Below are 14,338 nucleotides of genomic sequence, written 5' to 3' on the forward strand. Positions count from 1 at the left end.
AATATGTTTGTCCTTATTTGGATGCTTGTATTTGTGTTCGAGTTCAGTAAAAAAGTGTGTGGTGGACTAGAAGAACAGAGTAAACTTTACAGTTACAACATGTAAGATATAATCTTATTTTATTTATTTATGTTTTAAGATGACAACACTAAGATGGTATTTAAGGATTTAAGGCAAGGACTGAGATGCAAGCTGAATCAGCAGGTGTTAATTGATAAGGGACTAATACATTTAATCGATTACCTGGTGAAGCAAGAAAAGAATGAGATCTCATAAATCAGTCAAGAGAAGTGAAGAAGTCTAAGATCACTCTAAAATGTGCATCTGATTTTGCAAACACAATGAAAGCAGGAAGATCCAGACCTACAGGCTTAACGATTCCTGACTATTTAATGGAAGGATCCTCAGAGGGTAACGACTGTGAAAGAATGGGAAGACAGTGTCAGTGAAGGTGGTTGTGAATGTGTGTAGATGTGTGTTAGTTACAGGATCAGAGAATGACACTGTTCCCCTGTCATAGTCCAGATCAACTCTCACATGATCAAGACACTGTTTAACAGGGAATTCATTCATAGACTTTTCAGGCAGTCCATACTGCACACTCCAGATATCAGTGTTAAAGAAATCATGTCCCTTCCTCTGGTTTGAAGCTGTAGTTACTCCAACACTCCAGCAGAGACTCTCTTTAACCTCCACATCCCAGCAGTGTGTTCCTGAGTTAAAACCCTCTGAACCCAGAACACAGGGATAATAGTCAAATCTCTCTGGATTATCAGGAAGACGCTCAATGGCTCCACAATGTATTCTGTATTCCACACTGGTCAGATCTTCAGAAATGATGAGATCTGGATGAGCCGTGTTTGGATCCAGAATCACAGGAGCTGATGAGACACAATCAACAGCTGCTTTTAATTACACATAATGCTAAAATCTTCCCTCATGCATCATTTCCAGTGTGTGTGTGTGTGTGTAAGAGCTCCGATCTTCTCTAGACTCACTGTTCTGGACGATGTCCTGCATCTTCTTCCAGACTCTGAAGGGCAGGTTGCCAAGTAACGCGGCACATGAATCAAAATTTCTGGATCCGGCTGTGGTGAGATCTGGACTCTGGAAGAACATTCAGGATCAGAACTGAAGTGGCTTTGGATCAGAAGCAGAGAGAGCAGAGACGGCAGCAGATCACTCACCTTTCCATTGAGTCTGGAAACTTCTGCAGAACAAACACACAGTTCATCATCAACAACTCAATCAATCAATCAATCAATCAATTGGACAATCAATCAATCAACCAATCAATCAATCATTCAATCAATCCATGGATGATCTGAAATCAGACCTTTAGAAAGTAGACGTCATTGGCTTTCATCATCTCCTCCATATATTTGATTGTGTGTGAAAGAGCTGAGACGTCTCTGTTCAGTTTCTCCATCATCTGCTTCTTCTGCTCCTCTTCCTCCCTCAGTGCAGTGATTGTAGCTTCTTCTTCATCTCTGAGAAACTGATGAAGCTTCTCAAACTGCTGTTTAATCTGATGCTCTGTTTGATCAGCTTGAGACTGAAATCAAATCATCATCAAATCATTCACTTCTGTCATCTGGTTTGTATTTATATTTATGGCCTATCAGTTTCACAGGTTATTTCATGGCAGATACTTATTTAACATTCAACAAACAATAAATTCAATAAATAGAAAATTCATTCAAGGAAAAAAAAAACTAAAATCATTATACATATATTACACTGAACAAAATTATAAATGCAACACTTTTGTTTTTGCCTCCATTTTTCATGAGCTGAACTCAAAGATCTTAGACTTTTTCTATGTACACAAAAGGCCTATTTCTCTCAAATATTGTTCACAAATCGGTCTAAATCTGTGTTAGTGAGCACTTCTCCTTTGCCGAGATAATCCATCCACCTCACAGGTGTGGCATATCAAGATGCTGATTAGACAGCATGATTATTGCACAGGTGTGCCTTAGGCTGGCCACAATAAAAGGCCACACTAAAATGTGCAGTTTTATCACACAGCACAATGCCACAAATGTCGCAAGTTTTTAAGGAGTTTTTTTTTTTCGTGTTGACTGCAGGAATGTCCACCAGAGCTGTTGTGAATTTAATGTTAATTTCTCTACCATAAGCCATCTCCAAAGACGTTTCAGAGAATTTGGCAGTACATCCAACCAGCCTCACAACCGCAGACCACGTGTAACCACACCAGCCCAGGACCTCCACATCCAGCATCTTCACCTGCAAGATCATCTGAGACCAGCCACCTGGACAGCTGCTGCAACAATTGGTTGCATAACCAAAGAATTTCAGCACAAACTGTCAGAAACCGTCTCAGGGAAGCTCATCTGCATGCTCGTCGTCCTCATCGGGGTCTTGATCTGACCGCAGTTCGTCATCGTAAACGACTTGAGTGGGCAAATGCTCACATTCAATGGTGTCTGGCACTTTGGAGAGGTGTTCTCTTCACGGATGAATCCCAGTTTTCACTGTCCAGGGCAGATGGCAGACAGTGTGTATGAGTGGTTTGCTGATGTCAAAGTTGTCGATTGAGTGGCCCATGGTGGCAGTGGGGTTATGGTATGGGCAGGCGTATGTTATGGACAATGAACACAGGTGCATTTTATTGATGGCATTTTGAATGCACAGAGATACTGTGACGAGATCCTGAGGCCCATTGTTGTGCCCTTCATCCACGACCATCACCTCATGTTGCAGCATGATAATGCACGGCCCCATGTTGCAAGGATCTGTACCCAATTCCGGGAAGCTGAAAGCATCCCAGTTCTTGCATGGCCAGCATACTCACCGGACATGTCACCCACTGAGCATGTTTGGGATGCTCTGGATCGGTATATATGACAGTGTGTTCCAGTTCCTGCCAATATCCAGCACATTTAAACAGTTGTTGAAGTTTGGTGTGCTATGGTTCTAGAATCTTCAACATGATCTGATGTGTGTTGGGGAGACGTTTTGTAATGTGTGAGGTGATTGGTTGTCAAACCAGATGGTCAATACCCAGATACCCCCCCCCCAGACCCCACAATACAGTAAAACTGCACATTTTTGAGTGACCATTTATTGTGGCCAGCCTAAGGCACACCTGTGTAATAATCAAGCTGTCTAATCAGCATCTTGATATGCCACACCTGTGAGGTGGATGGATTATCTCGGGCAAAGGAGAAGTGCTCACTAACACAGATTTAGACCAATTTGTGAACAATATCTGAGAGAAATAGGTGTTTTGTGTACATAGAAAAAGTCTAAGATCTTTGAGTTCAGCTCATGAAAAATGGGGGCAAAAACAAAAGTGTTGCGTTTATAATTTTTGTTCAGTGTATATATATATACAAAATAATAACTCTAAAATGTACTTGCTTTTTCTGATTCTATCTTACTCTTTCAAAGTATATCCAGATAAATCCTGTTGTTTTATAACTTTATATACTTAGCAGACCAAACACATGTTTTACAGACACGTTAATTCAGTCTTCTGAATGATCACTCCTCCATTCAAATGTCTAGACACAGTTAATTTACAGTAGTGTTCTTCTATGATAAACTATCAATAACAGGCTGACTCTTGATTCGGTTTCCTCACCTTGATGTGCTCAACTTTACAGTTTCCCTGAATGTATTCACGAGATTTAAGCTTCTTTCGCAATGGTTTCAGTGCTGTAATGAGCTCCTCCTGGAATTTAACACACAAAATCCATACATGTATGAACCAAATGGTGTGAAAAAACATGCCAGCCAGTTTTTTTTTTTTATTTAATTACATGTGTGGATCTCAAACTATCCTGTTCACACAACATATTACAAACAGTACTCGAGTCTCTGAACAAGTAAACAATGTCAGTCACACTGTGAGTCCTGGACTTTGAGTTTGGTTTTATAACGCAATTGTCATTTCCAAACATAACCAAATTGTGTGTTTGAACATTACTGTATTAATCACTAAAATACAGCAATATGACCATATTCTGCTGCTGTGTGAATGTTGTTGCATAAAATACATTAAACATTACATTAAACCAGCATTTCCCCAAACTGAGCTTAACGGAGGAACTGCAGTTGGTTTGCGAGTGATGAAAAGCTAATAATTAATTAAATCATAAAAATGTTAAATAGATTAGATATTAAAACACTTTAAAAATTTTAAATAGAAATTTTTCATTTGTTTACCTGCATGCCAAGGTGACCATTAAGCAACATTGAACTGTTAACATGGAAATGTGTTGTTAAACTATTGTAATATCAACTTCCTCAGATATATTTCAAGGAAATATTTCATGTCAAAGGGGTTTGACTAACAAAAACTTCTGGGAGTCCCTGTATTACATGAAACAAATGCACGATTTACTCCCATTGTGTGAATAATATGAAATAATGTTATCCATAAATAGTAACTGTAATCTGATTATGAGCATTACAAAATGTAATATCTCTAATTACGAGTACTCCATTTTTTTAATACGCAATCCAGATTACATTTAATAATCACTCAGGTCTGTGTATAAGTGACAGATTAGATGGGGGTTGTTCATATGTGTGTTCATAATATATTATGCAGTGCAAAGGTCATGAGATGTGATCTAGTTTAGAAAGAAAGGCAAAAGACAGAAGATCAAGAGATCCATGCTGTCTTACCTTAAACGATGAAATCATTTCACTGATGGGTCTGAATGTGTGATTGACATGTTCCTGTGAATCTCTGCACACTAAACACGCCGGCTGTTTGTCCTCCAGACAGAAGAAATCAAGTTTCTCACGGTGTAAACTGCAGAGCTCCTCACAAAGAGGATCATCACTTGAGGATCTTCTCCCGCAGAGAGGACACTCCTGAGTTTCCTTGGTTCTCCAGAACTGTTGAAGACACACTCTACAAAAACTGTGACTACATGACAGAACAACTGGATCAATTTTGATTTCACAGCACAGGAGACGAATAATATCATATTCATCTGGTGAATCCATTTTCACCGTTTGAGCTCCAGCAATCTAAACTTTACTTTCACTTTCTGAGTAGTGGTTTAAAAATGAATCACCACACTAAAAATCACAAAGATCTGCTGTCTGTTCAGAAACAAATTTCTCCAAAAATTAGCTTTGAACGAGTTTGTCTTTGTTTTCCACTGAACCCTGATTCCTTTGTCCTGATATTCAGGTAAGACAGAAAAACATGAAATGCCAAGTAATGCTCACTGCAGAACCGAATTACACCCATCCCCCCACTTTGGACGTAATGGGTGGAGCTTGACCTAGTCCAGCTTCACCTCTGTGGACATAATGGGTAGAGTTATGTTTAACAATAGGGTTATAGCAAATAGATAGACTATAGAATGCATGTCAGGCATGTCACTGGTATAGTTTTGAATGGGACAAAATGCAACACTCAATATGGGCGCTTTATCAAAGGAAGCCCCACGTTCTGAATAAAAGAGCCAATCACTAATCACTAAAGCCATGTAGCTGCCATTAGAAATTCCAGTTGCTATAGAAACAGTCAACGTTCTGAGACGTGCCTGAAAAATAAGCTTTTTTTCAACACTATTTGAGCAAAAGAGACAGTTGTTGTCAGATTTCATTGGTGTTTTCTAATATGAAATTTAATTGTAAGCTTGGTGAATAGTTCTGGAGAACTTTATGCTTCCCCGTTTAAAGAGATAGGAGCTGTACATGGATGCCCGAGAAGCATTTCAAAGTCGCGAGTGACATGACTTGCCTTAAAAGGGACTTTGGTTATGGTTAGTGTGTGGTTGGACCATCAGCCAATGACTCTACAGTGAGCAGCCTCTTGTGAAATGATTTGTCAGGCATTTCCAGATGTGAAAAGAGTACTGAAAATTTATAATCAAATAAAACTACTTTGCTGAAATAATACTCATTAAAACTAAAAGTACAGGTGTTAAAAAATAATGAAGTAAGAGAACAAAGTACTCTTTTCAAAAACTACTCAGAGTATTAGTTACTTTTTAGCTGCTGGTATTTAATGAACTGTCAAAAACACTGAATGAAATCAGAGATTCATGGAGAAAATAGAATATAGCAATACAAATATAACTTTGCTTCCCATTTGTTGTTTAAAAACATGAAAAATATCTATATATATACATCTGTCTAAATATATTTAGCCTTCGGTTGGTTAGCTCGATTTTGTTTCTCGATATTGTTTCTTAATCACCACATTTAAGAAACACTATCGAGTCCATAAAACACATAAAAACTCAATGAAGCACAACAAGTGTATTTTGTTTAAAGACAAAACACTCTGGGACATTTGACTGCACATCACATTTTGACATTACCCAGACAGCACATGTACAGTAAGTCTGCAAGATGTCTGTTAAAGATCGCTTCATCTGGAAAGCATCTTCTGTGTACAAACATCTGAATAGACGTCTCCATGATGTATGTGTGCTGTCAGGGTACTGATACTGCTTGCAATCATAATGCAATAGACGGAAAGTAAATTAATACTTTAAACAAAAATGTTATTGAGCTGCTGTTTACATTTTGATACAGGCCTGAAGCTGTAATAATGACATACTGGCGAAACAGATTTGGCAAACGATCCAGTGCGTATTAGTGTTTGTTCTCTGGAGAACATCAAAGGTTTCTGTTTTCAATGTGTTTCTATAGCGTTGAGCAGTGTAGCCAAGACATGTCTGTTGATTTCTTGAATGCAATGGATGAATGAGAAGTGCTATAAGCTGTATCCCAGTCTGTGACTTCTCTTATAAAACATAATTTTTTTCCGGTGTTAACTCTAAAAAGAGTTTAATCCAAAGTACTGTTTAGTGTAAAACATGTTGAAGATTAGCCCATAGGTTCATTAAATGATAAGCTGTTTCCTCTAAAAAAAGCTGACTATTCAGCATAGTGAAGCCTCTCCTCCATTTACATCCATTAAAATAGAAAAAAGAGATTTTTTTGAAATTTTAAATCTATCGAAACCACAGATTTCAAAATGATAAGATTTTACACACTGTTTTTATCCTCAATGTCAAAATACATAACTGGAAAAATAGTCTGCAGGTGCATTTTGAAATGACATTTCAGTTCTACTTTCTGAGAATAAATGATCATATGCAGTAAAGACAATGATATTCAAGCACTGTAACAGGTTTTGCCACAAACTTCTCTCTTCTCTCATGTATGATTTCTCAAGATCTCTTCAGACCTTGAACTGTGCATGAATTATGAGCTTCTAGAACTTCTGATTGAAACTGTGTGTGATCTCCTAACTGAACTCCTTTCCACAAATTCAATAGGAAAAAACAGTGTATATAACAAAATTAAATACATTTTTAAGTCTTATTAAGTGAAAACCTATGTGCAACCATAATCAAAGTACTCTCTCAATATGAAATATAATTGCAAATGGAAAACAAATTTTTCTTCAAGCATGATACAGAGCTAAAAGATGGTTAAAACCCACAGCCAAGCCGAAGATAGGTTTTATATCGGGAGAAACTGTATGTAGCCTGATTTGCATGCATCAGGAAACCACTCTCAAAATGTGGGGAACGGAAATCATTTTTTAATGTGCGCTCGCGTTTTACTTATGCTTTCCTGCATTCTACAAGATGAGACATTTGTCAGACGCTTTGCGCAACAAGGTTCGGCCTTGGTCTTTTGTCAGTCTTATCGCCTTACTTTGATGTGAAGTCTGATTTCTGCTGCACTGTGTGCAACCAAAGTCTCATCTGCTTGCATGTTCACAGTAGCCTATATTTTAATAATCTCTATATTTGGTCTTTTTTTTACATCACCATCTTCATTAAGCCACATTAAGCGTTTGCTTTCAGCTATATGGGAGGAAAAGGCTTAATGTGCAAATTAGCACTTTCTGTTCATATTCTGGGTTCATCTGCTTTCCTGTATTACCGAACTCTGCCTTTTTATGCCACTGTCTTAGTCCATTAATTAAGCATTTTCTTTCTACGGGGGAGTGTGCAATTAAACGCGTTATGTCAAATTCTGGCTCAAATTCTGATTGTCTGTTAATAGTAAATGCTTTATTGATACTGAATTTGGTCCTCCACTGTCACTGTTTTAGTACATTAAGCCACATTAAACATTTCAGAATGTCCCAAAACCATGCAGCACTGACTGTATTTCTTTATTGAGTCCAATTTCAAAATAAAATTCTAAAAACCACTCCATTATGACCATATGTTTATGACCATAAACAGGACGTGTTTGTCAGAACTCAGCTGGTTTTGCGATATTTTTTCCCTTCCATTCATAGGGTACAAATATAAATATATTTATTTATTTTAAAAACATAATTGTTGAAATCTATTTTTAAAGAAAAATAATTTACTGGGGAATGTGACTGTGTGACTGAAACATTTGTGGGTTTTTTATCACGCTCTGATACTTCATTTGCACAGATGAATTAATTAAAGAAGACTGCTGCTATCATCTCAGCTTGTGGATGCAATGTTCTGATTTACAAGTAGATATTCATTATTTTTGGAATAATTTTTGCAACTATTGGTAGGCCTACCTGAGATGTATGAGATGTCTGTTCACTTAATTTTCAATGCTCAGTCCTACTTTGGCTTCATTTGGGACAAAAAACGAAAATATCTGGCCTTATTGCGTCTGAAATCATTAAGTTAATCATTGAACTGTTATATATGAGAGCAATATGAGAATGTGAGTGTGTCTATAGATATGTATAGATAGATGGCTCATTTGACAGCTCTAAGCACATCTAGCAATGCTCAGCTTGACGTCATTCACCATAATAATCAATGAATATTCAAAGATTCCACAATCCTACAATTAATGTTGTCACATTTTCTTGGTTAAATAAATATTTAATCTAACATGGTTAAATTAAACATAAAAAGAGAGAACAAATATAATTCTGTTTTGTATTTTAATAAATATATATATATTTTTTTATTATGTATTTTTTTAATACTAGTTATACATTTCATTGTGTTTTTATGCATTTTTACAGTTATTACAAAATAACTAAAGACAGTAACAATTTGAACATTATTTTAGTAATACTTTACAATAAGGGTTCATTTTGTTAACATGAACTAAGAATAAACAATACTTCGACATCATTTATTAATCTTAGTTAATATTGATTTGAGCTTTTACTAATGCATTATTAAACATTAGTTAATGCACTGTTAACTAACATGAACTAAAAATGAACGACTGTATTTTTATTAACCTACATTAAAACAGTGTAACTTCGGGCTCTGAAAAAAATGGCTCATGAATAATTAGTTAATATTGCAAACTTTCATCTGAATACATTAAATAAGTGTTTAATGAATAGTCTTGTGCACTTTGTTTCCAACTCTGTTATTGAACTGTAAAGTGAAAATTTTGTATGTGATTTGATTTGCAGTCAGTTTTCAGTTAAAGATATTTCACAATATCAAAACTGATATTTTATGAGTATTTAGAACAGGACCATACAGAAAGTGCACAAGTGGGAGAGAGTGGAGGGGACAGCGTCAGAAAGGACCTAGAGCTGGGACACTTTCAAAGATTACCCGAAGCACAGCCACGCTATATGCACAAGGCTGTTGGTTCTAATGTTTTATCAGAATTTGAATAAACATTTCTACTTAAAATATTAAATGCATTTAAATGAAGGCAGGGTTTTTATTGCGTAAAGAATTCCATGGCGACTGTCTCTTGTCAAATTTAGTGTCACCTCTAAATCCCTTTGGCTGTTGACAAAAATCAAGACGGGTCACATGCCTCTGTGACCCCTTTACCACCGGCAGGTTCCATTCTCAAAATGTTCAACATTTTCACTGCACAAATGCACAAATCTCTTGTAATGAGACACATTAATAAAACATGTTTTCACATATAGTTTTTCACCAAAATAAAAGATCAACTGGTTTCAGTCAAAAAAGTACAAGGGTTTCTCTTGCAAGTGCAGCACAAAATATGCATGTTTTTCTTATTTTTTTATTTTTTTTATTTATTTATTTATTTATTTATTTATTTTTTTCTTTAAACATTGCACTTGGATTGTTCTTCTACAGGTTTTTAACAGTACATCCATGCACAAACACTGCAAGCTAAAGTTTGGGATTATTTTCATCTGTTTTATACAGAATGTTTCCAAAATAAAACTTGTTTTAAAAAATTGAGCATGTGGTAGTTTATTGAAGTTGGTTATAAAGCCATTGCTGCCAGTCATTTGATTTTTAACCTTTATGAATGTACAGGGTTGATCTAAATGCAAACTAGGTTCTGGTTGAACGTACAGTTGTGTATTCAACCATGTTGAAAGATACGACGGTGAAACAATGTCACAATATCAAAGTTGATCCAATTTGCAAAATCTATACATAATCCAATGTTGATTAAACCATGGAACCTGATGTTGATGCATCGGTTAATTAATGCTGAAGTGCCGGCTAGACCTGCTAAGAGCCGAACATTAACCAGCGATCGGTGCGGTTTGGGAGTCGGCACTTTAACAAGCAGGCTATCACCTAGGCTACTACATGATGTGATGCACAACTTTTAAACACTCTGTCGCTTACTAGGGATCTTTTCTCATTTTGGAAGCAATATTCAAAGCTGTGTCCAGTTATTTAATAACGCAGTAGTAAAAGGTATCTGTGTAATTAGTTGAATACATAAAAAAGGTAGGATAAATGCTGAACATGAAATCTTAGCAATAAGCCTACATTAAACTATGATGAAGAGGTGCAATCTTTAATTAATATGTTTAATGTAAGTAGAGATGAAAATATCCAAAAAGTTATAGGCTATTGTACATAAATATATCCTATTAATTCATTTGGCTAAAATGATCTGTGCTGAATTAGTCTGGTCTGTTTTATTTCACCATTGATTGGGTGAAAACAGTTCAAACGTACTGGCTGTGGGAATCAGTGGGCGTGGCTCTTTATACTATAAGCAAAACGCCGTAAATGATGTGCACTCTGTCCAACCAAAACGGCATTTTTTACACCATCATATGGCAATATGAATGCCTTAAAAAAAACTGTGTTTTTCATGCACACTAAAACACCGTAAGATACGGCGTCATTGACGTATTTTCGCACTCTTTTTATGGCGTTTGTAATCACAACGCCGTATTTTGTGGCTGTTTAAAACGCCGTATTTGATGGCAGTTGGCTGCAAACGCGATTAATCTATAGCGTAATTCTGACCCTTTGGGCTTGCCATAGTCATCTGAGCTGCTGACTCGACAGCGCAGAGAGGACGTGTTTACTAGCGCCACCCAATTGGCGGGTGGCGCTGACCAATTTAAACAGATACAAGTTCATTTGGCATCACTCGTTTAAATTTTACCCATAAACCCATATATACCCATATATATATATATATATATATATGATTAGGGATAGAAAAGATCCATTTACAGAAGCATGTTTATAAAAATAAAATTTTAAAGGTTGTAGGTATGTACACACAGTTATGAAAATGTTAAGTACAGTTCGAAAATAATTTTTTTTTGTTTCATTTATCATATGTTATCATATTTATTGTCTTATTTTAATGTGTTTTTGTAAAGCCATAATTTTTTTTATAATACTAGCCTCCTGTTTTGAGATGTTTGCTATTTGCAGGGGTTACTGTACTGTAGGATTACTTCACTTAAGTATTATTTTTGGGGTATTTGTACTTTATTCATGTGAAATGTAAACTGATTACTTGTACTTTTACTTGATTACATTTCTGAAGAAAAAAAAACCTGTACTTTTTATTACTTACAGTTTTATTTCAACTTAAGAAGTACTCTTTTTTTTTTTTTTTTTTGCATTTTTATTTTATCTCATGCACATTAAATATGGTAAACTGAAACTCAAAAGTGCTTTTGATGTGCAAGAATCAATGAGGTTTGTTTTCACGCATCAAGCACACACATTTCAGCTTCAATTATAACTTTAAACACCCGGCATCAAAAGTTTGCTATCCAATCTAAGGAAGCATTTCGAGGTAGCAAAGTTGCTTTACTTCCCCCTCAAAAAAAAAAAAAAAAAAAAAAGTATATATATATATGAACTAGGAAATGTCCCTGGTTTTCATTTCAGAAATCTGGTCACCTTAGGCTAGGCGCATAGTAGAAACGATATTAACTACCCCTGACATTTTGAATAGAATCGAGGAGGCTCTAGGTGACAGAGACATAAATTCACAAAATGAGAGTCGAAGACTTTAACCGTTTGCCACAAACCAGACCAACTCCAGCAGCATTCCAGTTCACACGTAACTTTAGTGGTGAGGCCTCACGTGGAACTGTAAACATGAGAAGAAGGTAAAATAGTGAATAACAATGTACTCTTATATGCTATTCATCTCTATTCATCACAGACATTCTTATAATTGAGTATTTAACTGCCTGAAGTAAGATATGTTATTTCTGAATTAGTTAACGAAAACAAGTGCACAATTCAATTTTCTTATTTCCTTTAGGTGCCAAAGAAACACAGGTGGTGCTTTCATTAGAGAAGTGTGTCTTTTGACCTCCCCGGAAGCCACAGTTGTCCCTAAAGGAATGGCAAGAGTCCAACTCCTTAATAATGGTTGGATTATTAGTGGAGTACAATCCAAAAATGTTGGAATGCTCAACAGGTGTTGCAGCATATTCATTCAATTTATGAATCGAAACTTCAACTCAACACTGAGTAACTAAAACTCTGATATTAGTTGTTTAAATGGTTTTATACTGCATTTTAATAACATTTTTCATAACAAATTCCTTACGAAAATTAACCATGGTTTTATTATAGTATAAGTGTTATGAGTATATTTTTGGCGGATTGATTACCGTTTGTATAACCACAGCTTTACTAAAATACAATGGTTAAACTATGTTTAGTGTAGTTTTCATTGTTTAACTACAATAACCATGTGTTTGGTTGTTTTTGTAGCAAAACCATGGTTAATTTTAGTAATCAAAAATTTAAACATTAAAGGGATAATCACCCAAAAATGAAAATGTTCACCTTTATGAAAACTGTATGTTTACCTGTATGAAAATGTTCACCTGTATGAGTTTCTTTTTCTTTTTCTTTTTAACTCAAAGAGAGTTCTTTAGGTTGGTATAAACACTTGTACTGCTAGACTGGGTGGTATAAATTTTGTGTCTTGAAAAACTGAAACAAAATATTAAGGGCTATACTCATGGGTACAAGTCAGACTTGAAGTATTAGGCTGTTTGTTTCTTGATATTGTGAGGTACGATACGAGGGATAATCATCTTGGGAGGAAGTTTTGTGTTCTGAAAGTTACAGTACATTTTTATAGTACAATTAACTTTTATCTCAAAGATCAAGAAATACTGAATTCCCTTTCTAATAGTCAGAAATGCTCAAACTAAAATAAATTTACTTATTTTGTGTACTGCAGTTTGTCCACTAACATTTTTACTTGGTACATACATTTTAACCTAATACTAGCTTTATTTGAAGTAATAAACTGAATTAAATATTGATAGACTATTTTGAGTTGAAAATTTGTACTGCTCCTAAACAAATATCATTTTCCTTCCATCAGGCTCTTAATGATCGAGGCACAGTCAGCACTTATACCCACTTATACTAATACCCAGCACAGGTATTTTTGAAGGAAAACAAGGCCAGTTTTTTTTTTTTTTTTTTGCCTACAACCAGTCAGCCTTAGAACAGAACCGGTTTTACATGTGTGGAAAACTCATTACTTGGTCACTGATTCATGGAGGCCCAGCATTACCCTGGATCTACAATGCTGGCCTTCCTGAGATGCCCAGAGTTTACAGCCTAGTGATTAAACACTTTATTTATCTTAGGTAAAAGAAGCCAACATATCTTCAGTCAATATCAAACTGTAATCTGATATAATTAATGTATTTTCATTTATAATGTTGTTTCATGAGCTTGGTTATTTCACTAGGGCCTGGCTTCATGGACAGGGTTCAGATTAAGCCGGGATTAGGCCTTAGTTCCATTTGGACATTTAAGTGGATTTTATAAATGTGACTTAGAAAATATATCACTGTTGTGCATCTTGACACAAAAGAATGGCACTGACATATTTTAAGAGATGTCAGTGCAAGTTGCTTTCAGTTAAAACCACTCAAACATTTAGTCCAGGACTAGGCTTAAATCTGGTTTGTGAAACCGGGGATTGATTTTATAATGTGCTTAACAGAAAAACCGTTTGAGGATCTTCTGACATTCATGACTGGTGCTGATGCTGTCCTTCCTCTTGGCTTCCCCAAAAAAGCTGAAATTGGCTTTTACACTCAAGAAGATGGATACCGGAGACTGCCTTATGAATCAACTTGTCCAATGGTGCTTTTCCTTCCAAGAGGGATACT

At 35.8% G+C, this 14,338-nt stretch overlaps 1 protein-coding gene across 1 annotated transcript; it reads right to left on the minus strand.

Annotated features, from left to right (window-relative positions):
• Positions 1-745: 745 nt before the first annotated feature.
• Positions 746-5,223, minus strand: LOC109087999 (E3 ubiquitin-protein ligase TRIM35-like). Its single transcript, XM_042734674.1, has 6 exons — positions 4,660-5,223; positions 3,611-3,700; positions 1,337-1,555; positions 1,188-1,210; positions 999-1,107; positions 746-881 (listed from the first exon to the last, which is right to left on the minus strand). The coding sequence occupies exons 1-6, from the start codon at positions 4,984-4,986 to the stop codon at positions 873-875; spliced, it is 777 nt and encodes a 258-aa protein (XP_042590608.1). The 5' UTR covers positions 4,987-5,223; the 3' UTR covers positions 746-872.
• Between the last annotated feature and the right edge of the window lie 9,115 nt (positions 5,224-14,338).

This window comes from Cyprinus carpio, chromosome A3 (genome assembly GCF_018340385.1).
Source record: "Cyprinus carpio isolate SPL01 chromosome A3, ASM1834038v1, whole genome shotgun sequence".
In the NCBI taxonomy this organism is placed as follows: domain Eukaryota; kingdom Metazoa; phylum Chordata; class Actinopteri; order Cypriniformes; family Cyprinidae; genus Cyprinus; species Cyprinus carpio.

Excerpts from the sequence above, each read along its gene's own strand:
- LOC109087999 (XM_042734674.1), bottom strand. The coding sequence starts at position 4,986 with ATGGATTCACCAGATGAATATGATATTATTCGTCTCCTGTGCTGTGAA. Across the intron at positions 3,701-4,659 it reads AAATGATTTCATCGTTTAAG|GAGGAGCTCATTACAGCACT; the intron begins GTAAGACAGCAT and ends GTTAAATTCCAG. Across the intron at positions 1,211-1,336 it reads ATGACGTCTACTTTCTAAAG|AAGTTTCCAGACTCAATGGA; the intron begins GTCTGATTTCAG and ends TTTGTTCTGCAG.